Raw genomic sequence first — 26,518 nt, 5'->3', positions numbered from 1 at the left:
TTAAAATTATAATTCTTTTCCCTCTGATGATTCCAGTGTTAACCTGATATGGTCATCTTCTTAGTAAACTCCCACATATAAAAGTATCCTTCATTTGCTGCCAAATAGATCTTTAGTTTTTTCTAGCTACTTGAACTATTGGGAAAATATCCTAAGATGACATTCTGACAGAGTTGTAATGAAGCCAAGGTCAACATTCCAGGGGCCACATTTCACTGTAACCTAAGTTTCATGATCTTCCATAGACTCCATTGTATGTGATACTACCCTTAAAGGGCATGCCCCTCTCCTGATATCTGCCTACTACTCCATCTCTCACCCATTGGCTTCCTCCTGTCACCTCAGAATTTGAGGGATGGGTTTTGGGAACTGTTATATATGTGCCACCAGAAATGACTCTAGATCCCTGAGAAAAAGGGCCAACCCCTCTGTTGGCACAGTGACACATAACCTGAACAGATTGTTTGCTTTCACATTTCATCTCCCCAACATGCTTACACACACTTTCAAATGAATTAGCCTTCAGTGCCAGGATTCATACTTTAGAGACTTGATTTATTGCTTAATACCCTTCTTCTTTGACATTCTTTATTTGAATTGTTCTGTGTAAAGGGCACCTCTTAAAGTATCATTCACCCTGTTCAAATAGTGTGACACAGACTATACCTTTATCAGTGCTCTGAATTGTAATCTAAATACTCAGATTTTTAAAAGAAGTAATTTACTCCCTCTAGTCATTCTTGTAACTTCAAAAGGACCCATCAAGTGGGAAGGAGGCCTTAACCCAAAAATATTGGGATAAGTCCATGTGATTTACTCAGGAGCCCCCAAACCCACTTGAACAAGACCACTCAGCAGCTTCTAACGGCATTTAGAAATCAATTCTAAATAACTGTATGAGCATAATGTCTCCATTTCAGTATTTTTTTATTTTCCAGTGAATCCTAGCTTTGAGTGGTATTGCCCAAACAGTCAACAAAGCTTAATTCCCCAAAACATTATTTCTTACCTGGTCCTTTTGCTTTTTTGGCTTGGATTCGTCCAAGTCGGAATACAACAGCCCGTTCGTACTCCTTAACAACCTAAGAGAATAGTAAAGTGAGTTTAGCCTTAATGTTGTCATTCAGAAACTTTTAGGAGTAATTTCAATTATTTTCCCAGGGTGTTACCTTTAAGCACATCCATACAGAGAAAGGAAAGGTGATGAGCATCAACAGGAAAGAAAGACAAACCAGGAACCAACCACAAGCTCCAATGGTTTTACTGTGGGCATCTATTGAAGGAGACAGGTTATAATTATTATCCATTAACGAGCATTGACATTTAAAATGGATGCTATCCAGTGAAGATGGCATACATGGAGTTGGATGGAATCACTCAATTCTGCTAAGTGATGTGTTTAGTCTAATCAGAACCAGAAGCTCACATTCATGCAGGGCTTTATTGTCAATGTACTTTTCTTAGAATTGTATAACATTTTTGGGAGAGCATGTCACCTAATTCAATTTAGTTCAATTTTCAAAATACTTATTTAGTATTTACTATCTAAGAGGCAGTGGGCTAAGGGTTGAAGACAGGAAAGCAAAAAAGAAACTAACATTCAATTGAAGGATGTGACACATATCCAGATAAGTTAATACAAAGAGATTTGAAGGAGAAAAGGTGGAAAGGGAATCACTAAATATAGGTTACACTTTTACAATGTGCACTTAAAAGAAAAAAAAGATATATAAGTGCATATAGAAAAAGTCAACATTTTAAAGGTCACATTCAGGTTTTATGCAAGACAGATTGATATTGTAGGAATGTGACCTTTCTTACCATTTTACAAATGAGGCAACTGAGGTTCAGAGAAATCAAAGTGACTTGACCGAAGTCATAAAGGTAATAAGTGATATAATTGGAATTCCAATTTCGAAGTCTGTGGTTACTTTTAATCCTCTACACCTTTTTAGTGGATTTTTTTGGTACTACTAACTTTGTAGAAAGGACAATCTAAACTTCCTGTTTAATTTCCACCCCTACCTCTAAATAATCTCAAAATTACCAAGTTCAGTGACTTTTTTTCCAATCCTTATCCTCCTTGCCTTTTCTGAAGGAGGTGGCATGTTGAGTTACATTTACCTCTCTTGACAATGTCCTCCATGACACTATTGTTTCTTGGTTCTCCTCCAGCCTGCCTACTCACTTCTCAGTCTCCTCTGGCCCTGGATTCGGGAGGACCTGAGTTCAAATTCGACCTCAACACTTAATAATTGCCTAGTTGTGTGACCTTGGGCTAGTCACTCTTAACCCCATTGCCCTAAATCAAATTAAAAAAAAAACAACACAAGTCTGAACACATCACTCTCCTACTCAAAACTTTCTAGCGATTCTTTATTACCTCTAAGATCAAATATCAACTTCTCTTTTTTTGGCCTTTAGAACTGTTCACAACCTTGACCCTTGTTATCTCTTCTGCATTGTAATATATTACTCCCTTCACTCAGCAGTTCAACCATGGCCTAGTTTCTCACATAAATTGTTCCATCTTATACTCTCCTGTTTTTGCACTGGCTAACCATCCCCCCTACCCCCCACTCCCACCCCTCATGCCTGTGATGCTCCATCTCTGCCTGGTAGATTCCCTATCTTCCTTTAATATTCAAGACTTAGTTCTTGCATCAACTCTTCCATTGACCTTTCTTAGTCCCACACCAGCCCCAGATGCAGGTGCCTCAGCCCTACAAGGTTACCTTCCAGCTACTCTGTATTTAACTTGTACAAAGAAATTTATGAACACATTATCTGCCCTATTCATATGGGAGCTCCTTTGGTATTGTGACCTCTTTTGCATAGGGATTGGTAGGTGGAATAGTGATAGAGTGACAGGCTTAGAGTCAAGAAGACTCCTCCTGAGTTCAAATCTGACCTCAAGCACTTAATACCTGTGTGATACTGGACAAGTAACTTAACCCTGTTTACTTTAGTTTTCTCATCCTTAAAAGGAGCCAGAAAAGGAAATGGTAAACTACTATAATATCTATACCAAGAAAATACAAATGGAATCCCAGAGAGTCAACACAATTGAACAACAACATTTTAACATCGAAACACAGAGCCTGATAAATAGGAAGTAATACTACTTGTTAAATAAGAGCCTAACAATGACGATTAGATTGATCCCAAGAAATAGAAGATTTGAATAGCTTACCTATAACTCTGGGGCAAGCATCCTGTTCAATAACTCTCTCTCTCTCTCTCTCTCTCTAGGATTCCTATTAATATTTTGTTAACACTCAAGACTACTCTGCAATTTACTTTATCTTGTAAAATTATCAAATAAAAAAAATGGGGGCAGATAGGTGGTGCAGTGGATAGAGCACTGGCCTTGGAGTCAGGAGTGTTTGAGTTCAAATTTGGCCTCTGACACTTAATAATTACCTAGATGTGTGGCCTTGGGCAAGCCACTTAACCCCATTGCCTGGCCAAAAAACAAACAAACAAAAAAAAAAAACTAAAAAAATTGGAAGATCCCATCCATCCTTTCCCTACTATATAGTAAAGATAGTATAGATAAAATACTTTTGCAAAGTTTTCATTTGCTAAGTAATCTTCCTGAAAAGAACACATCCTACAAAAGTCTTTACCAAGCACATTCAGGTTTAGATTATACACCAAAGGATTATAGAAGACTGGGAATTTGCAGATTTTAAGACAAGGTGAATGAAAACTTGTCTCTAGTATGCAACTATAATAGTGATTGCTGTCTGCCTCTGGGCAGCAGGAAGTGTCATAATATTAGTCAAATGAATTCCCTTTTTTAAAAAGCTCTCTTAGAGAACTACATAATTGTTTGGTTGCATATCAAAGGTTGATCTGAATAAAGAGGTCAACCTTCAGTAAGCTTGTTGAAGCCCCCTTCTTGATTAAGCCAGTGCTACCAGAAGGTTTCCCTTTTGCAAGATTTCTACTAGAACATTCCCCTACCTTTGTAAACTTTTGTCATTGCACCATTGTTCTTGATGTCAAGATACTCCTATGATCCAAACTTAGAACATCAGTAAACTACAGAACCATCTTATTAGCAAGACTATGATCAATCAAAAGAACAAAGAGATCCAAAGCAAAGACTGAGAGAGGGAAAGGTCATATCTATCACCCCAGAAGAGAAAATAGAAAATGCAAATGGATAAATAAACCCATGTTGCCTTCATCTACAGATGTAGTGTCGTACATTGACAAGAACTTTACAAGTCTAAGCGATGCTCTCTTAGAAGATCTGACTTGGCCTCTATCAATGATATAGAGATACCTGCATCTCACTCTTATGATCGATCAGCTAGCTCTGGAATATAAAGTCTTCCAAATATAACTGAATAATAACAGAACCAAGCCATATAAATTTTTTTTTAAATCCATGATAAGGGGACTACTGTGCTTTTCTATTAAGCAAACCACAGTGGAAGAATCAGACCCAGGATTCTTTAAAGCAGACTGAACATTCCTGCTCAAAAACTTCCAGGGGTTCCCCCCTGTCTCGAGGGTAAACTTAGTCTAGCAGTCAAGGGCGTCCAACATTCTGTCTGCAACTAATCTTCCCAAACGTATTTCCCTTTAACTCCCTTTCATGTATTCGATATTTTGGCATGAGTTTCTAGTTGAATTTTGGTCTGTTTGCAAACACTGTGCAACTAGAACACATTCCCTTCATATCTCTGCCTGTTGCAGTGCTTTTCAAGGTCAACCTCAGTTACCACCCTCTTTGAGAAGCCTTCTCTGATATTACCAGATGAAATTAATCCCTCCCTCCTCAAAGTTTCTTCCATCCCTTGGACTAGCTCTCTCCTTTGCTTTTATCACACTCTATCTTTAATATTACTTTTTTTGGTATCTATTATAATATAATCCTGTAAATTCCTTGAGTTCAAGAACTGTCTTTTTTTATCATTATATTAGATATTAGCACAGTGTCTTGTGCATGGCAGGAGCTTAAAAAACATTTGTTGAATTTAATTGTATTGAATTATTCATCACATATTATCAAGTACAACAAGAGCAGGAAGCTCAAGGGTAGAGACGACCTGAGATAATTAGGCATTTTGTCAGAGGGAATGATGCAACAGCTCAATGTAACTTTTATCCTAAAAGTGATAAAAAACCATAATGAACTTTGTTCACTTTAGGAGTGGAGAAAAAGTTTTGTTATCCCTGTTGAATAAAAATAAAAATCAGATAAGAAGAAAGAAAACTGAGTAGTGGAGGAACCTGGGTTCAAATCTGACCCTGACACTAATTTTCAGACGGAGGGTAAATCAGTTTATGAGGTTCTTCTTCATCAATCTTTAAAATGGGCCTGAAAAAATTAAAAGACACATTCCTGTTTCAAGGGGTTATTGTCTCTGTACACTTCAAAGCACTATAGTAATGTGAACTCTTGTTATATGTGTCTTAACAAGGACAGTGACCATAAAGGATCAAAACCAGGAAGGATTGTGTTACTAGGCTCTAAGATCTTTGAGAAGGACTGTGTATTACTTCAACTGTGTTTCTTCACTATCTAATACAATATGTGCTATACAGTGGGTGCCTAATAAATGCTTGCTATGTATTTATATATGTGTGTACTATTGTCTGGAAAAATGCTCTGTATATAATGGGTGCTTAATAATGGTTTAAAATGTATATTTGTATACATTCACATCTAGTATAATGTTCCCCATAAAATAATATTTATTATGTGTATTATATAAATTTCATTGCATTTAAGCCTGAATTTAGACTCTCTCATAGAGAAAATGAATGTTAGCATCTTAGAGCTAGTTCTCCCTATAGTATCTTCTGCTCATCTATTGATACAAATCAAGCCAACTCCTCTTCCTCACTACCAGTGCCGATGGATGGAAGGCTCAAGGGTTCAAGGTAAAAACCATGGAACAGGAGCTTCGAGCTGGACAAAGGACAGGTGGCTAGCGCATATAGCCAAAGCCATACCAGGGAGTGTTGGAACAAGGCTGGAGGCTCTAGTGTGCCATTTGGAGACCAAGAGACCTACCAAAGACTGAGAAAAAACCCTGAACCTGTGGTACAGTGGGGTTGTAATTCCATTTAACTATGCAGGGATTTCACTAATGGAAGTATTGAATTCTCTTGGACTATGTGGGCAATCTCTGGGGAGGTAAACAGCTCCCTAGGAGGGATCTCCTCTATTTCTTTACTAAGGACTATGGTCATTTCTTTGTTCCTTACTTCTTAAATAAGTCTGTTCTATTTTTAATGCCTTTGTTAGACTGGGTCCTTATAGAGGAACTAAAGGCCCTTTGAGAAATATGAGACAGATTGTGATGTTTCTAGGAAAGCTCTTCTATTCAAGAAAGAAATTCTGAATGCAGGAGATAATTGTGACCCAATTAAAATATAGTGACCCAAAAGTAATTTTAAGCTTTTTAGTAACAGAAAACTACATGTAGTTTTTTGGGGGACACCCTATATATTCTGATGAATTAACAGTTTTAGTAAAAACAGCAGACAGGTTTGGGATTCAAGAGTTAAATACAATGTGACTATGAGGTTAGCAATACATCAGGTTGAGTTTCATTTAAGCACAAAGAAAGCTAGTATAGTAGATAACAAATGCATGATATAGATGTAACAATAAATCAGGAGTATAATTTTCAGAGAAAAAATATTTTAGATGTGGAGATCACAGAACACAGCAGTTCCTCTGGTAAAAATGGAATTGTGGTGCATGACTTTTGTGATGGGAAAAAGGGCAGATTTCTTCTAAATGCCAAAGACTGTCATAATTTTTATTATAGCACAGCTGGACCAGTTTCAAGAAAAAAACCCACAAAATGAAAGGAAGGAAGAATATCCCAAAATTATAACAACTGCCAAAATTAATGGAGGAATTCTCTTGGGGAGAAAAAGAGAAGAGAAAAGAGGAGACTTCAGGGAAATATTGGAGTCCAGGAAGGAGGAAAAACAAAGTGAATCCAGATTTTTAAAAAGTTGTGTATTTCAAATTGTAATAAGGGAAGAAAAAGTAGGAAAAGAGCTAAAGATAAACAAAAGGTGCAGTGAGCAAAAATGAGGAGGAGGAGAGTTCTCAACAAGGGAAAAAGGTGAGAAAACTTGAAAGTCTCCAGGGGTGTCAAAGAGGGAGGGAGGAAAAGTGGGAAAGAGAGCATTCTAAAAGACTGATAGTAGAAAAGACAGTCAGAAAAAGAGGCTGCTGTTGAGAAAGCCCAAGTCTCTCTGAATAACCCAAGAAGCCTTTCAAAAGGAATCTGAAAAATAGGGGAAGGGTTAAGACAGAAACAGGGAAAGAAAGTTAAAGGATGTTCAAAGAAAGCTTTGTCATAAATACATTTTAAATTACACAAATAAGTAGTAAGTGTGAATTTAAAATTTGTGTAACAAGGATTGGTACATGCACAGAATGCCCCTATAAGAAGAGGCTGAGGTCTAACTCATTTCTTGGAGAGTTGTGGTGAGAAGAAAGGTAGGGAAGGGGAGACCAAACAAATGCTTGGCCTCTAAAAGCATCAGAGCTAAACATTATAGAATAAGTCAGACCAAGTTCCTGCAAAATGAAGAATGGGAAAGCTATATTAACAAAGAAAGAGTTCATGAGATCACATTAAAAGGAAGGAACTAAGAGAAAGAAATAGAAACAAGGTCTTGCAGATGAAATCTATCCATGTTAATGAAAATACAGAAACTTATAAATGTATAAGAGTTGAGAACTAGTCCCCCCAAAAAAAGTTAAGCAAAAAAATGAGAATATTGAATTTAAACGAAATACATATAAAATCTATGAAAACTTTGCAGCTTCTTACAATCCCTAATTTCCATCATAGAGCAAATGTTCCTTTTTTTTTTTTTTTTTTTTTTTTAGGTTTTTGCAAGACAATGGGGTTAAGTGGTTTGCCCAAGGCCACACAGCTAGGTAATTATTAAGTGTCTGAGGCCAGTTGAACTCTGGTACTCCTGACTCCAGGGCTGGTGCTCTATCCACTGTGCTACCTATGTTCCTATCTACATAAATAGCTACCATCTCTCCCTATCCCATATTACCTCACAATTATTTTACACACACACACACACACACACATATAGGTGTACATATCTCCCTCCATGGAATGCTGAAAATCAAAACTGCTTCATTTCTGTCTTTGTATACCTACCTAGTAGATTCTTAATAAGAGCTAGTTTACTGATTAAAAGGAAAGTGAGTCCTCTAATTACTTTTAAGGACAATTTATTATATTTTATCACAGCTCTGTCACTGTGTAACTATCATGGTCTCACAGAATACCATTGGAAGGGACCTCAGAGGTCATATAGTGCAATCCTCTCATTTCACAGATGAGGAAACCGAGGCACAGAAGACAGAATTTGATCTTAGAATTTGATGATTTCAAATCGAGTGGTCTTTCTGTTCCACTTCATTGCTCTTCTTAGGCAAATCTCTGGGTCTCAATTTCCTCATCTGTAAAATGAGGGATATTAAACAAGAAGATCTCTAAAGGATTCTTCACTCTAAGTCCTATGAAATCTATATCTGTGATGGCTTCTGAAGCCATGAGTTCTATTGGGAAATGGATGGTCATACAGTATGAGATAATGAGGTCATAGAGGCATCACAAGCTTCGGTCCTTCAGGTCTCTCAGGATTTCTTATAGTTCAGGAAGGGCATCAGAAAGATCATCTTCCTCCCAACTCCAGGTTGGAGATCTATACACTGGATTTATCGGGGGAAAAGTTATCAGTTTCCCTTTGTATTGTGCATGCATTTTGTTGTGCTCAGGAAAAACAAAACAAAACCAAAAAACAGCCTTGACCTCTCAGAGGATCCCCCCGGGTCCCACCAGGTTCTTGCGTCATCAATCACCAAGCCCAGAGCTCTGCTGCAAAGTCAATAAGGGAGAACACGGTTTGTCTTCCAAGAATTACACCTGAGCATTGAAATTACCCAGGTTGCCTCTGCCAGGAGAATTGGTGGTGCCCGGGGCACTTATCATTAGCAGCAGGTGAAGGTGAGAGTGCTGTTCTGCAGGGAGTCCGCCAGGGCAGAAACCAGCTGAAGTCAACCCCAGACTCGGGCTGCAATCATACTGACTATGTGAGGCAAAGTACTCTCAGAGTGGCACTTTCCAGTCTTGCCTTTCTTACTTTGTGATAAAAATCATTGAACAAAGTAGAGACTGAATATGGAAATTTAAAGTATTCCGGAGATGCCATCCACATCCAGATGGAGTCTGAATGCAGATCAAAGCATTCTCTTTTCAGTTTTTAGAATTTGTTTTGACATTTTTTCCCCTTTCTTGTGGATTTTTTCCTTTTGCTCTGATTCTTCTTTCACAACATAACTAATATGCACATGACTATGTATGTATAATCTATATCAGACTGCAAACTGTCTTCGGGAGAGGGAAGGGAAGGAGGGAGGGAGAATATTTTACAAAAATGGAAGTTGATAAGAAGAACTTGTTCATTTCATCAATACGATAATTAAAGACAATCTTAAAAGATTTAGATGGAAAATACCATCCATATCCAGAAAAGAAACTGTGGAGTTTAAATAGAAAAAATGTTTATAATCTTCAATTTTTAAAAGTTGTCTTATGTATCATTTTTTCTCTCTAATGTTTTCTCTCATCCATTTGGATTTAATTCTTCTTTCACAACAAGATCAATATGGATCTATTGTTTAGCATGTTACAATTATAGAGCCTATATCCAGATTGCCTTCTGCAGGGGGAAGAGGGAAGGGAAGGGAGGGAAAGAGAAAAATGTAAACTCAAACCCTTGCCACCCAAAAAAAAAAAGATTGGTTAAAAACCACCTTTGCATATAGTTGAAAAAAAAAAGTTTTTTTAAATGGATGTTGAAAACTAACTCTACATGTAATTGGTAAAAAATTAAAATAAAATACTATTAAGATTAACAAAACTTTATTCAGAGACAGAAAAGTGAATTGACCTTACTATTTTCCCTCTTCTCAATTTTCCAAATAGGCTACTATGCATTTCTGAGAAAAGTCTCAAAATCAAATTATTCTTCTTCTTCATTATGAGGTAGTCTAAGAATGCACTTCATTTGTGAGTGGGCAAAACATTTTAACCTTTGTCTGCATTGGTGCACTCATTTGTCAAATGGGGAATAATAAGGGTTATTATGAGGACCAAATGAGATATTATTTAAAGCACACTACAAACCTTAAGTGTTATGGAAATATATAGCATTATATGTGTACCAATTACCAGGCTAAGCTCTTTACAATTATTCTCTCATTTGATGTTCACAACAACCCTGGGAGATTTTTCTATTCCAATTGGAATCAGGAAGACTTGTAAAAGTATATGACACAACCTCTCTGTGTCTTAGTTTGCCCATGGAATTGAAAGGGTTGGACTAGTTTCTGACTCAATCTATGATTCTATGAGCTTATTTCATTCCTCACAAATACATTCAGATCCTCTTTCCTGGAGTCACCAAACCTTGACCTACCCTTAAAGAAGTTAATAAAGCTTTCTATTTTGCTCTTTGTTGAAAGTCCTTAAAAAGAATATTCTCCCAATTCTCCTACCTCACTAATTATTCCCCAAAACTCCTTTCTGGTTCTCTGAGGTGATAAGACACTGAGTTCTCTTTTCTCTCTGTGATTTCTTTCTTGGATTTCCTTCTTCTATGTTTAAATGATAGGGCTTTTCTTAAATACTTATTCAATTTATTCAATTCAGTTCTGAATGTGGACTCATCTAATCACTTAATATATTATATGCATTAAAATTGTTTGTGTTTAGGTCTTATTCTCTTACTAAAATGTAAACTCTTTGAGGACAAGAACTATGCTGCTAATCCTAATCACAGTGCATTGTACATACAGTAGAAGGTAGATAATACTTTGTTTAATTGAATTATGTAATTATTACTCTTTAATGTGTTCTATTTCCCTAGCTAGACTGTAAATTCCACGAAAGCAGTGATTGTCCTAATGATCTTTTTGTCTCTGGAACCTAAAACTACTTTTTATAATAGTTTTATAATAAAATGGTTGTGGAAACATGAATGATTCTGTCTTTAATAGTGCTTAATGAGAGGTAGAAATCTGATAAAAATATGCTGAGATGGCAGAAAGGAAAAAAAGGCATCAAATGTTTCTTTGTTGGATATTATGTCATAATCAGCATCAAGTCATTACCTATCATAAGCCAGGAATTTTCTTCAAGTGCAGAATGAATAAGACCTCACTTACTCAAAAACTCCTCTGGCTCCCTGTTACCTAGAGGATAAATCAGAAGCTCCTCTGTTTGACTTTAAAAGCCCTTCACAATCTGGCCCTGATCTATTTTTCCAGTTTAGTTATCATTTCTTCCCTTGCTGTACTCTGTAGCCCAATGAAACTGGCTTTTCTCACATATGACATTTCAAACCCACTGACCATCCCCCTTATCATTCCTGGAATGTATTTCCTCTTTATTTATTAATAAATGTTTGTTGATCGATTGGTAGGTAGATTAATAAATGTAAAACTGATATATTTATATTTATATAAACATAAAATTGATAGATATATAAAGTATGCTGGTGCAGGGCAATAATCTACACTAATGAGGAGAGTCCCATAACTGATGGATTACATTAAAATATTTTAAATTTATTTTCTTTAGAGTATGAGTGACTCTAAAGCATTTGACAAGTAATCAATGCTTGGCAAAGAAGCACATTTTTCCAGCTTGCATAATGGATAGAATGGGGGTCTTTGAATCAGAAGATTTAAATTTGAACCTTGCCTCTGAGACTAGTTGAGTGACCCTGCACAAGTCATATATCACATAGCCTCAGTTTCTTCATCTGTAAAATAGAGATAATAACAGCACCTACTTCACAGGGTTGTTGTAAGGTTAAACGGCAAAGTATATAGATTATTGGACTTAGAGTTTGGAAGACCTGAGTTCAAATCCTAACATTTGTTAGCTATGTCATCCTGGGTGAGTCATTAAACCACTATCTGCCTCAGTTTCTGGATCTATAAAATTGGTATAATAAATGAACCTACCTCCCAAGGTTTCTGGAAGGCTCCAAAGAGATAATATTTGGAAAATTTTTTGTAAACTTTACAGCACTATTATTTTTATTATTATTATTTTCTGTCTAAAAACGTATCTTTGTTACTGGTTCAATGTATATGGACATAGCTCCCAGGCTGCCTTCCTATTTGCATTATTATTATGTAATTTAATTGATATGAGCTCTCCCTGAACCAGTTCAGATCTTATCCCCTCCATCTCCTGTTACATGAACTTTCTCTCTCTTTGTATTTTCCAATAAATTCATCACAGAAAACCTTCCTGGGGTACAGGGGCCTACCTTTTCTTCTTTCAGTGTCTCAAGGGTATCTTTTGTCCCTTGGTTGTCTGCCATTCTTGCTAAATAACTAGTCCAACACCTTTTCTAGACTGATGGGATATGGAAGCTCAGTGACCTAGTAAAGGGAATACATGGGAGCTTCTGGAAAATACAGACTACGTCTTATTCATATTTTTATTCACCAAGAAGTCTGGAAGACTACCTTGTAGATAGTGGATGCTCACATGTTTTTGTTCTATTAAATGAATTTAAAAGACCAGCCAGGAGTAAAATTGTAGGTTCATGGATTGAGAGCAAAAACGATCCTCAGAAATCATTTAGGTCCCTCATGATAAAGATGAGGAAACTGAGACTAAGAAAAGTAAGCTTGCCCAAGCACACAGGTAGTAATCATGGAGACGAAGGTACAATAGAGCAATAAAACTATCCTCATGAAGTTATATGAAATGTGGGAAATTTCATAAAGGACTTTTTGATGTATAACTTATTTTAAAATAAAACCATTATATATATATATACACATATATAAATATATTATAAAATATGGAAAATAATATAAAATAATAATATATAAGTACATGTATAAAATAAATATTATATATATAAATTTGCTCACTCCACTACTATAGTATATATTTCTTTCAATTTGCAAATTCATTTATAACTGAAACAAAAATAACTGAACACTCTCAAAATAACATCAAGATTAACATGAGGAAGGAGAAAAAACACTAGTCTTTCTCAGTTGAGGTAGTCATCATTCAGAGTTCTTTAAAGAAAGTAGCAGCCTCAAATTTAGATTTTAAAAAAGAAAAAACATAATCAACACCATAAAATATGAAGCTAACCCAATAACCACAATTATCTTGAAGCTGTTGGATGAATGACTACTGTACAATGTGGCAGCATGCCCAGAAGTTATTATAGTTCATGGTGATCCCATTCATAGCTAGACCCTCCCTCAAGATCCCTGAGTAAACACTCACAAAAGAATCCTGAATGTCTCCATCAATCAGACTTCAGTGTTAACAGTTTTCATAGCCTTTGTGGGATTAAACTGTAAGTCCCCTCCCCCTTCTCCCCATTTTTAGACTTTGTCTAAGGGATGAACAAATTCACTGATGAGGGGAAATATTTTAGTATAATGCATTCAACAAACAACTATGGAGTCTGTACCAGGAAGAAGGAAGTAAATAAGGCTCAAGGATTCCAAGAAAGGTATCAGATAGAACTTTCTCTCAAAGAGTTTGGATATTGAGTACTTTAAGGTTTGGAAAATTTCCCTCAAGTCTAAATTATTTTTTAAAATTTCCCTTAAATTGAAACTAGACATTTATTTCCTTTCCAGCCTCAACAGCTATGAAGACACTTAGAAATCATTTAGGGATGTTAACATTTCACACCTGTACAAAAAAGAAAAAGTTGTAAGAAGATGAACAAACAGTAAGAAGGCCCCATAGTTATAATGACATGATTTAGAAATCCTTTAGTTTCCTCTTGCTTGCTGTTTATTTGTTTATAGATAATTTAGACCCAGAAAACTTAATTTAATTCAGCAAACACCTATTAAGTATTTATTATATGAAGGTACTATGGAAAGCACCTGTGAAACTAAAACAAAACAAAAAACAACCCAACTTGTCCAAGGTCATGCAAATATTGAGTTAACAATGCTCCAGGCTTCTGGGCTAAAATTCAGGGTATTTTATTTTCTTTACACCGTAATTCCCTTAAGCTTCAGTGCTGAGACATATCTTTAACATCCTCACCTGTCGGTCTCAAAACAAAGAAAATATAAGGGTACAAAAACCTACATTATTGTGACCTTCTCCACAAAGTCTAGATTCTCTGATGATCCAGACATCCTGCCCCTGTCTTTGTAACATTTAGTCTTTGGTAGTGAAGGAGAAGAACCAAACAACCAACCATTTAGGCTTTTGTGAACTTCTCTGTCCCTTATCTGATCATGAACTCTTCCCTTATTCTTAAATCTTACAGGTGATTTCTTCCTTATTTTACTAAGTCACACAATCATTTGGAACTTAACTTGGTATATAAGTTGTATAGTGTTGGTCTAAATCTAATTTCTTCCAAATAACTTTAATTTTCCCAACAATTTTTGCTAAATAGTGAGTCCTTAGGGTCAGCTAGGAGGCACAGTAGAAAGAGCACAGATCCTGGAGTCAGGAGGACCTGAGTTCAAATCCAGTCTCAGATACCTAATATTTACCTAGCTGTGTGACCTTGAGTAAGTCACTTAACACCATTACCTCACAAAAACCAAAAAAATAAAAAAAATTAAATAATCCTTATCCTGTTAGCTGAGGCCTTTGTGTTTATCAAATACTATGCTACTAGATATATTTGCTTCTGTAAGTTGAATACTAATCTTTTCTATGGAGCAATCTCTCTAATTTTAAACCATTAAGAAGTTTGTTTTGATAATAATTGCCTTATAGCATAGAGATTTGACATTGCTAGGTCCACTTCATTCCCACTTATTTTTTTGCTATTTCCTTTGAGATTTCTGACCTTTTTTGCCTCAATATGAATTTCATTATGATTTTTACTACTTCTATATCTTTTGGTAGTTTCTTTGGTGTGGTATTGACTAAGCAAATTAATTTAGGTAGAACTGCTACTTCATTGTATTGACCCATGAGCAGTTGATATTTTTCATGTTATTTAGGTCAATCTGCATTTCTATAAGTAATGGTTTATAGTTCTACTTAGATCTTAGTGTAACTTCGTAGACAGACACCGTGTACTTTATATTTGCTGTAGTCATTTTAAATAGGTTTTCTCTTCCTTTCTGCTGGGTTTTATGGTGTTACATAGAAATGATGAATATTTGTATAAATTTATTTTAAATCCTCCAAACTTGCTGAATTACTGCTTTAATGAATTTTAGGCCCAAACCCAAAAGAAACAGGAAAAGATCACATTCATTCACAAATGTTTATAGCCACTATTTTTGTGGAGGCAAAAAAAACCCCAAAACAGTCCAACAATCTGGAAACTAAAAACATACATAGCAATTGAGGAATAGCTGATTAAGTTGAATATGTTCATATGATGGAATATGATGGTTCTATAAGAAATAGATAATTTCAAAGAGACATGTAAAGACATATCAAATGACACAGAGTAAAGTAAGTAGAACTAGGACAATTTATACTATGGCATCAATATTATAAAAACAAATAAACAGTTTTGAAAACTTTTGTAAAACTGGTGAAAAATTACATGAGCAGAGCCAGGAGAATAATTTATATAATAACAACACCATACAGACCACAACTTACTATGATCAAGGTAGTGACTCTCTGAGATTCCAGAGATTATACCTTGGTTCATTCTATAATGAAACATACTATGTATTTCCTAACAGAGTGGAGACAGACCATGGATGTAGAATGAAATCTCATATATCTTTATCTAAATCTATATATCTATAATATACAGTCAATAAGAAAATTTGTTTTGCCTCACCATACATATTAGTTGTAAGATATTTGTTTTTCTTTTCTTTCTCTTTTAGTGGATGGAAATAGATTTGTGTTCATACTTTTTTAAATAAAGATCTTGGGAGAATGTTACAAATGCAGAGAGCTGCATACCCTTTCAGAGAAAGTCAAATCATATTTAGTTATGCTTAATTGTTTTATTTTTTTTACAAGAGACCTCTCACAGAATGGAGGTAATCTGAAATGTTTGTCATTAAAATATAAAACATGTCAATAAAGCATTTTGTTTTGTTTTGCTTTGTTTTAAAGAAAGAAAACTAAGGTTTATAGGTTTGCCCAAGGTCACACAGCTAGTAAATGGTAGAGTAGAATACAAACTCAGGCTACAGTATCATCTTTTCAAAGTTGCAAAAATCCTGTCATCTGATTCAAATCTCTTATTTTATAGTTGCCCAAGAGGCAGAGATTTTTACCAAGATCACCCAAGTAGCAAGTATCAGAGGCATATCTGAAACCAAATTTGATTAGTCAGATTCAAAACTTCTAACTCCAAGATCCTTGTCATTGTCCTGTTATTGAGTATCACAAAAACCTCACTCATTTAGAAGGGAATTCAGTGGCCATCTGGTACAATCCATATCTGAACAATAATAATCCTCCCCCCACCCCAAATCTGACCAAACCAGTGTCTACTACTACATACTATCTGACTTTGAGTAGGTCTCAAACTCTGAGTCTCAGCTTCCTCTTTTGGAAGATTAGGAAATTGAATTAAATATTTTTGAAATTCCTTTAGATCTAAATCTCTTAATTCTAAATTGGGGTAGGGGACTTTCAAAGATTAAGGAAGAGAGCTGAGGAACTCAAGATGAGAGAGTTACAAATTCCCTTTGCTCCTTTCTTTAGAGTAAACAAATCAACGATTAAGGAAGGATGGAAGAAAGTGTGAATGGAAATGCCAGAACAATTTTTCAGTGATGTAGAAAGGTAGAATAAAATATCCTCAAGAGATCTACTTTTTTTTAACCCAAACAAGTTTCCCAAAGGATACAATTTTTCTCTTAGAATCCATATATATGAAGTGTTTGGTCTTTGTAGTTTTTTAGCTTGGGCCCATTCTCAACATATAGTATACATCAATCATGAGAAAGAGAGAATATTCTCTTTTTCCTCCTTTTATTAGTCTTAACTTATGATTCCTTTTTTCTTTCCCTCACAAGATAATCAGTTATCTGTCAAAGATTTTAGAAACCAGTTATTATCTAACTCTTCAATAAAATTAATATAAAGGTTAACTATTTTTATGTAAGTGAAAAATATGTCAAATCCAAGCTGACCTCTATTGAGGAAAATTAAAGAATGATCCAACCAGTCTCCATCACTCTAAATGAAAATCCAGGAAAAGATCATATTACATTCAAGTAGTCCCTTGTGAGATCATAGACTTGGAAAGGAATTTAGAAACTCTGGAGTTTCAAGTCCACAATTTACAGATGAAGACATTGAGAGAAATCAAATGATTTACCTAAGTCAGCTTGGAAAAGTAGAGGCAGAATTTGAACCTACAACCTCAGCCTCCAGGTCCTGGATTCTTTCTACCATAGCACAGCTGCAATGCTTACTAAACCTATTTCAGTTTAATAAAAGGAGGAAAGGAAAAGAACATACCAATTAAATTCTGTTTATCCTGCTTTTCAGGGGAGGATGCCCCAGAATCCATCACATCCTCAGAGAAGTATCACTATGCAGTTATGGGGGATCAATTATCAGAAAGCAGATGAGGTATAACTGTGAGAGGATCAGAAAAGAAAGAATGATTGCATGAGAGTTGGTTCTTCCCATTCAGTAGCACCCTAAGGGGTTAGTTACCCAGGTGAAGGGAATCTTGTTTCCATAAACAAACAGCAAGTACTCTTTACTGGTTGATTCTGCCTCCTACAGAAAGACTAGAAGAATGTAACCTAGTAGTGAAAAGTGCTATTTGAAGTAGTTTGGTTAAAAAAAAAAGTGGAGAGAAACTGTCCAGTAAAGGACATTTTTTCTCGTTGAATTCATATGCTCTCAACAAGTATTCTATTTTCTTACCTCTAAATCAATAAGTCAACAATACTTAATAGATGCACTGACACATTCCCAAACTCTCTTCTCCATAGTCCAGTCACTCCAACCAAAGTTATTTCTTTTTGATTTGTAAATTTGTCCTTCCTCCCTTCTCTGATTAGTTTCCTTTCCTCAAGGATTTATTAAGCATCTTCTTGATGTTAGCTGATAGAACAGAACCCTGAGGATACCAAACAAAAATGAACTAGGTCCCAGCCCTCAAGAAGCTAGCATTCTACCAGGATATATAGATTAAGTCAATATGAAGTCTTTTTATCTTTGCACCTCAAAAAATCAAAATCATTAAAGTTCACATCCTTTAATCTTTCTGGGTCACAAATTTCCTCCATTGTAAAATTGTAACTTGAACAGATATCCCCTAAGGTCCTTTCTAGTTCCAAATCTTATCTTCCTTTGAATGTTCTTTCTGACTCTCTGGCTTTCAGTCCCTTTCTCTTCAATTTCTCCAAAAGTACAACTGCAGGTGTCCTCACTTTTTCTGTTAAGCATAAAATAGGATGGAATAAGAGATATCTGAACTGAAATGAAAGAATAAAAAGTATGCCTATTAAAAAGTTTCCTCTGTTGGATTGATTTGAAAGATTGTTTTTTTCTCTATATTCTTATTAGTTACTTTTAACTAAGGATTCTGTAGTATTTCTGGTATTCAAGTATATACATTTTTTGTTCATAACCCAACCTTATTTCCCATTTGATTCCCATTTATTTCTCATTTCATTTCCCATTGATTCAAGGATATGGAAAGGATAAGCAGAGAAGTAACTGGGCAGAAGGAACAAAATGTTTCACCTGTTAAGTAATTAAGGTGTTTTTGTTGAATTGGATGCTGTCAAAGGTTTATCTGACCTAATTTCATCCTCCTCTCCTCTGACCTGCTCCAGGTCACTGGGAATTTGAAAACCACTACTGGTTCTCTCCTCTGAATTATACATGTGAACCGTTTGCCAATTCATGTGACATTATTATACTCATTGGTAAGTTACATTGTGGTCATAAGTAAATAAAAAATTCTATACGCAGTACTTGAGTTTTTGTTGGGCAATGCAGTCCAGAAGGGCTAAAAGGCTCAACATCCATCTACGTTATTACTTGTCTACTTACCTGACTCACAGAAATCTTTATCCTATAGAGGAATTAGGGAAGACTGACATGAGGCTTATGTAAAAGAATAAAAATTTTTGGACACTACCATAAGTTGAACTTTTTGTGCCTGCAAACAATATTTCAATCAACTATTTGATCACTGAACTGAACTTTTATTCAGCTCAAATAGCATTTATCATGTACTTTTAAAATTTTGATTTTATTTGTAATTTATAGAACAAAACAATTGTGTCTCTAGTTGTTTAACAAAAATTGCCCATAAAACAGCAAATCTATTTTGTACAACTTGCTTTTCCATTTTAATTCACAATAATCATGTAAATTTCTTTTTTCTGCCCTCCTGGATGGCTACCATTAGATACAAATGTCTCTATATGTGTGTGTATACATATGTAAAATCATGTTATCCATACTTCTATTTATTAGTTTTTTCTCTCTGAATGCAGATAGTTTCTTCCTTCATATGTCTGGATGCAGATAGCTTCTTTCTTCATATGTCCTTGGGTATTTATAAGATTCAAAATGACTTATTCATTCAAAGTCTCAAAACAATATTGCTGTTACTTGGTTTTACTCATTATTTTGTGCAAGTCTTTCTGTGTTTTTCTAAGATCACTGAGCTCATCAGTTCATATAGTGCAATAGTTTTCTATCATTTTCAGTTCTTTTCCACCACAAAAGGAGCTGTTACAAATATTTTAGAATATATAGGTTATTTTCCATTTTCTCTATCATCTTTGAAAACAAACCTAGTAATCCAAGGGTATAGGCAGTTTTAATAGCTCTTTGGAAATGATTCCAGATTGCTTTCCAAAAGGGTTGGAGCAATGCAGATTCACCAACAATGAATTATTGTCCCAAATTTTCCACATATCCTCCCATATTTGTCACATTCTCCTAAAAGGTATTGGATCTGCTCTATATTTTGTATGCATTTTTCAAACCTTCCAAAGTAAATTTAAAGTTCCTTAAGGGCAAGAAGTATGAGATACACACAGGGAACAAGGAAGAAAAAAATGTTCCCATTATAAAACTCCATCTCCTGGAACTTTAGGTTAATTTTGAGAGAAATACTTTGAAAAGTTTTTACTTCCTAATTTCATCAGGGATAGTTTTTTTCCCAGGTTAGGTGAAACAAATGGTATAGAACCTTCTGTCACTCCTCTTTCCTCACCTTACTCACACATAAGTGAGGCACACACACACAGACACATGCATGCACACTTCCATTTCATAATCCCAGAATCTTATGAGGGGAAAGGAGCTTTCAAGGTCATTCATTCCAAACCCATCATTTCCATGGAAAGGGAAAGAGTACTCAGTGCCATTGCTTTGATTACAGAGTAATTATGAGATGGTGATTTTACTCATTAAAAAAAAAAAATTACTATGAATTATTTTTTTTGCCATTAAGGATACATTAGTTGTTGCCTATCACTTTAATTCTTGGTAGAAAATAATAATAATTGTTCCCTAGTGACAGCAGAGCAGTGCCCTAAGGTGAATGAATGCAAATATGGCCCCTTGGGAAGATGACTAATCGACTGTTTTTCTTTGTCTTCAAAATGTTCCTGTTGTCCCACATTAAAAAACAAGATTTATTTCAACTAAGAGGGAATACCTACTATGTCTTTAGTAGAAAACCAAGCATACCAGGAAATGAAGAACATCAAACATTAAAAGAGATGATTGTAAATACCAACTTGAAATAATGTTCAAGGACTTTAGAAATATTTAATCACTATTTCTTTGTACTAGAAAGTAGCTTACCATTCTCATTATCTGTGTTTCAAAATAATAATGAAGTAATTTTGAGAGAAAAGATATAAATATTGTAGCAAGAGGGAAATTTGTTTGTAGTATGTCTTTTGTTTCCTCTTCCTTCTCATCTTTCTCTCTTAGTCTCTATAGTGCAGTGGAAGGAGAAATGACAATAGAGTCTAGAGAACACTGTTGTTCTGACAACTCATTCAAACCAATTATACTTTTTTTTGACAAGGCAACTGGGGTTAAGTGACGTATCCAAGGTCACACAACTAAGAACTATCAAGTGTTTGAGGCAGGATTTGAACTCAGGTTTTCCTAACTCCTGGACCAGTGCTCTATTCACTACCTTACCTAGTTGCCCCCATTAGTTATACTCCTAATAAGCATTACTTAACTCCTCTATTTTGTTAAAAATAATCCTTGTGACTAAATCTTCCCCTTTCAGATATTTTATGAATACCTATTTCAAGATGCTCAAAATAATATAGCCTCCAGCCTAGACTTCCTTTGCATCTGATTAGTCTTATTCAACTCCTTTCCCTTGCTTTATTTAATGCTATTTCTAATTTCTCACATAACCCAAAAGGCTATTTATTATCAATGAATCAACTGGTATTTATTATGTACCTTCTGGAGAGTCAAATACAATAAGTTAAACAATCTCTACTTATAAGGCACTGAAATAGAGGAGAGAAAATGGACAAATACATATTAAGTGTGTACCTCCAGTATAGAAAAGTTTCTATAGAATTAATGCAATTACAAAAAAAAGAAGCTTAATAAAGAATATTTGAATGAGAGGACATGGGGGATTCAGAAACATTTCACTTCTTAAAAAGTGGTATTCAAGTTATGCTTTGACAGAATAGGATTCTGTGAGGGGCATCAGGAACAAGTTCATATCTAGACTTACAGAGTGTTAGTACAACGTCATGGAGATCCAAGAGGAAGACATGAAGTTTGAAAGGTCCTACACAGAATATATCATGTATTTCCGTGGCTAGAGTAAATATATCTTATTGCTATCAACTTTCTTATTGGATAGAGTGAAAAACTTTGGGAAAATATATTCTGTATAGTAATGTGGGTTCCTCTCGTTACTTATTGCTATTTACTTTGATAAATAGTTTATATCCTCTGATTGGGCTGGTAAAATAAAATATCAGTAGGGGTTTTGGCACTATATTTTTGAGTAAATGCTGGTATCAAAGCAGCTGAACCTAGGTATTACAGGGCTACATGTAAATGGTACCAATTAACTCATGGATGTTTGTATCATTATCATTAGAATATTAGAATATAAGTATCTTGTGACTAGGAAGTATTTCATTTATATTTGAATTTCTAGTACCTAGCACAAATAATAATAATAATAATAATAATAATAATAATAATAATCTGGCACATATAATAAACCTGATGATTATGAAAACCTGTATTGTTAACAATTTTGCTTTGTTTTAAAATTTCAAATATTTTAATCAATTTTTCTTTTGTTACAAAAGAGAAAAAAGCACCAAACTATAGAATCTTAATGAACTCTATGGTCCTAATTCCTCATACAGAAAATGGCTAACATGCAAACATGTTAATACAAATGAACATAGTCAACGTTCACTAAACTATTCACCACTGAGGGGAAGAGGGTGGAAGAAATTTGTACAACTTAAAAATATACATGTGGATGATTGTTAAAAAACTTTCATAACATGTAATTGAAAAACAAAATATCAATAAAAATGACATTAAAATTGTTTCCCTTATGTTAAAAACACACTATAGGGGCAGCTAGATAGTGTAGTGAATAGAGCACTGGTCCTGGAGTCAGGTGTACCAGAGTTCAAATGTGACCTCAGACACTTAATTACCTGTGTGACCTTGGGCAAGTCACTTAACCCCATTGCCTTGAAAAACAAAACCAATGAAAACCCAATATAAATGGACAATGTTTTATACCTGCTGTTGTGATAGACCGTCAACTACCTATACATAATTTATTGCATGTGTTCAGTGACTTAAACTAAGAAAGCAAGCTTTTAGTTATCTATTTTGACCCATTTCTGATGGTTTTTCACATCACCTGAATACATATACAGTACAAGACAGACAGCAAAGCAAATGGACTTTGTGTAGATGTTTGCAGACTACTGCTTTATGTACACATCTTAAAAACTGATTCCAGAGAATTCTATCAAGAAGTTCAATGTTTTGAACATGAGATGTTTTAGTGATTATCTTTTTGCTTTTTTCTTCGATGTATGTTTGCACTTCCTTTTTAGCTGCTATTTCTCTGGTAAGAATCATCAGCGAAAATTCAGATTTTCTTGTATTAGCAATGATTTTCTCTGCACACACCAACAGTTTTGCTTACATAATTCTTTTCTCTTGAACTATTCAAGATCCTATTGCTGTGGTTCCATGTTCGCTTGGGAATACACAAGGTCCTCTGCTTTATCAGATGCTGATTTATTTTCTGCCTTAATATTTATTCAGATGTTTGGAGTCATTTAGATATTCTGGAAGCTCTATCCCATTATTTTTAATATCTTCTTAGTTTATTTGCTTGTGTTCAAGATTAACAGAATTTTCTTTTTCTTGAAAGTTGTGCCACCTTTTCATATTAAGTAATTAACTTGCCAGTGACCTCTCTCTGTCCTAAGTGACATGGGGGGATGGGGTACTCATCTCAACTGAATCCCTATCCCCTTTTCCTTCTGGCCTGGTGGAACATCACACATTTTGGTGCCTTTCCCAGATCTCTGGCTTAGTACTACAGTCAATCAATATGCAAGCTATGCCATTCCCTCTTCCATCCCTCGACTTATGCTTCACTTTTCTTCAGCCTCAACCTCCACACAGAACAGGGGTGAACAAAGCTTTTGTTGCTTGTTACCATGGAATAGTGAATTGAGGGAAGGAGGGGTGGAGTATGGACAAGGACACTACAGGAGTGGAGCAAGAGAATTGCTGAGTGATTCTCAGAAAACTAGCCTGTTGATATTTGTGCAAGGACTGGTGGGGAAGGAGGTTTCACTGGGTAGGTGGCACATTGGACTGCTGTTTTATCAGTTTACCTCATCAGTGTCTTAGCTCTTGAAGAAAGTTACAATCACTTTTATCTGTTGTGCACAATTCTTATTTGGGGGAGCTCTGAAATATGGAAATGAGGCTGAAATGGAGTAAACATTTAGTCTTTCATCTTCTCCCCTAAAGATTTAGATTGAATTTTTATATTTATATTTTTCTACACATTCCTTGTGGATGAATTCCAAATGAAAAGAAACTTTTTTTAAGATTTTTTTTAAATGCAAGAAAAGACAAAGTACCACAATTTTGTAAGAAAGTTGATTTTCTTTCCCAGGAAATAGAATTATTGGGAATGTGATATGCTTGACTACATGGATATTAAAAATCTTACACAATAGAAAAGAACAGATTAGAAAAGTATGGCCTACATTGCAGATTAAAATGACATCTAAGAATTCTAAATCATTCCAATCATTCACTCATTAAATACCACACAGGAGACCAGGGAAAACAAAGATACGAAAGTTTCCGTTCTCAAGCTTACAATCTATTCCAAGAAATGAGATGAATTCAGAAAAATATAAAATAACCAAGAAGCAAGGGAGTAGGAATAGGAGGTGGAGTGGTGGTAAAGCACTAAAAATTAGCTGTCATTTATATAGCACCTTCTAATGTCAGGTATTTTGCAAATATTTCATTTAATTTTCTCAAAAGCCCTTTGATGGAGTTTGCTAATAATATCTCCATTTTACAGCTGAGGAAACTTAAGTAGACAATAGCTTAGCTATGAAGTATCTGAACTTGGGTCTTCCTGACTCCAGACCCAGCCCTCCATTCACTGTACCACTTAACCACCAAGAATAAAAGGAGGTGAAGCAGGTGGCAGTGAAGTTTTTTTTTTTCTTAAGATGATAATAAGGAGGGAGTGCATGAAGGATAGCTATTATAGAGATGGGGGAGCCTAGGAAAAAAGAAGCTAATTTGCAAATGATGTTAAACGATTAATCTAGACAGTTGATCCCAGAGACTCCTGGGAGCTACTTTAATTGCATGATCAATATTTCAGACCTAGGCTTTAGGAATATTAATTTGGCAGCTGCCTTGGAGGATAGACTGGAAACATCAGGCCATGAGAGAAATTAGGTTTAATGCTAGGTGAAAGGTGATGAAGACCCTGAGTGGTGGTTATGACAAATGGAAAAGAGGAAGGATTCAACATATTATGTTTGGTTTTTTTTTTGTTTTTTTTAGGTTTTTGCAAGGCAAATGGGGTTAAGTGGTTTGCCCAAGGCCACACAGCTAGGGAATTATTAAGTGTCTGAGGCCAGAGGTACTCTTGACTCCAGGGCCGGTGCTCTATCCACTGCGTCACCTAGCCACCCCCTATTCAATATATTATGTTAGCAGATTTGACAAAACTTGGCAAATGAAGATGGTGTTGACCTGAGGCTGTGAACCTAGAAAGATAGTGGTATCCTCTACAAAAAATAATGGGGCTGTTTTTGGTAAGTTGATTTTAAAATACCTACAGGCTGTCCAGTTGGAAATCTCCAATATTTAGTCACTTGGGGCTGAAGGACAGAAGTACAGTAGAGTAGAACTGGACACAGAGATTTGAAGTCATCTGCATAGAGATAATTGAACTCATATGAATAAATGAAATTACCAGGAGAGAGAAAAGAAGGGGGCCCAAGACAGTCCTGCCACACATTGGGGCAGTACTAAAAATCATCCTACAAAAGAGACTGAGGAGCAGGAGGGAACAGGGCCATGACCAAGGTTGGCCTTTAAAGTTGTTCTTGGAGGACACCTATAGTAAAGTGCCAAATGTCCCTTTGAGGCACATGGACCTTATCCAACTCTTGTGGTTTCTTTAAAAAAAAGAGAACAAGTAGAAGAGCTTCAGGAGGAAGATAAAACAAATATGAGGGTTTAGGAGGAGAAAGCAAATGATTAAGAATCTAGCTTTCAGCAAGAAACCGACAGAAACTTCAACAGAGAAATGAACATTCAAAGAAGAGAACCCTTCACAATAGACACATTTTCGAACTCATCCTGAGCCCAGGAATCCTACTCCTAAGCACTTCAAGCCACTGAAAGATAAAGGGAGAACTAATAAATTCAAAGATGTATTAAAGTCAAATATATGCCAAAACAGATTTAGTAATCATGTGATTTTAGATAAAACAAAACTTCTTTGTGCCTCAATTTCCAAACTTTATCCAATGGTTACAACTGCTACTGCTATTATGGGCTTAGCAATATTGTTTCTTTTTTTTTTTAGTTTTTGCAAGGCAATGGGTTTAAGTGACTTGCCCAAGGCCACACATCTAGTTAATTATTAAGTGTCTGAGATCATATTTAAAATCAGGTACTCCTGACTCCAGGGCCAGTGCTTTATCCACTGCGCCACCTAGCCGCCCCTGCAATGTTTTTTAAATGAAATAATTATGGAATTAAGGTAACTGAGAAAAGATGTGATTCAAAAGAAGTTCTCCACTCTTACCAGAGTCTTGCTAAGTAGTTATCATATTCTTGTGTCTTTTAAAAAATGAATAATTTCAGACATAAGCACATCCCACTTTTAAATGTTCAAAATTTAATAATTTCATTTTTATACTTAAGTGATTACTTAAATTTATGTTCAATAAAGTGAATTTAAAAGTATTAATTCA

At 35.3% G+C, this 26,518-nt stretch overlaps 1 protein-coding gene across 2 annotated transcripts in view; it reads right to left on the bottom strand.

Moving 5' to 3' along the window:
• Positions 1-18,099, bottom strand: part of STOML3 (stomatin like 3) — a 28,039-nt gene extending 9,940 nt beyond the window's left edge. The window contains exons 1-3 of one of the 2 annotated variants that reach the window (XM_074189397.1): positions 17,493-18,099; positions 1,170-1,273; positions 1,010-1,082 (exon numbers count right to left, since the gene is read on the bottom strand). In XM_074189397.1, coding sequence (XP_074045498.1) covers positions 1,010-1,082; positions 1,170-1,273; positions 17,493-17,544 — 229 coding nt within the window. In that variant the 5' untranslated portion in view covers positions 17,545-18,099. Of the gene's footprint in view, positions 1-1,009; positions 1,083-1,169; positions 1,459-17,492 lie in introns of those variants that run through there. The other variant, XM_074189386.1, reaches the window with a different exon arrangement.
• Between the last annotated feature and the right edge of the window lie 8,419 nt (positions 18,100-26,518).

Source organism: Macrotis lagotis, chromosome 1 (assembly GCF_037893015.1).
Source record: "Macrotis lagotis isolate mMagLag1 chromosome 1, bilby.v1.9.chrom.fasta, whole genome shotgun sequence".
NCBI classification, from domain to species: Eukaryota; Metazoa; Chordata; class Mammalia; order Peramelemorphia; family Peramelidae; genus Macrotis; species Macrotis lagotis.
This window is presented reverse-complemented; position numbering and strand designations above follow the sequence as displayed.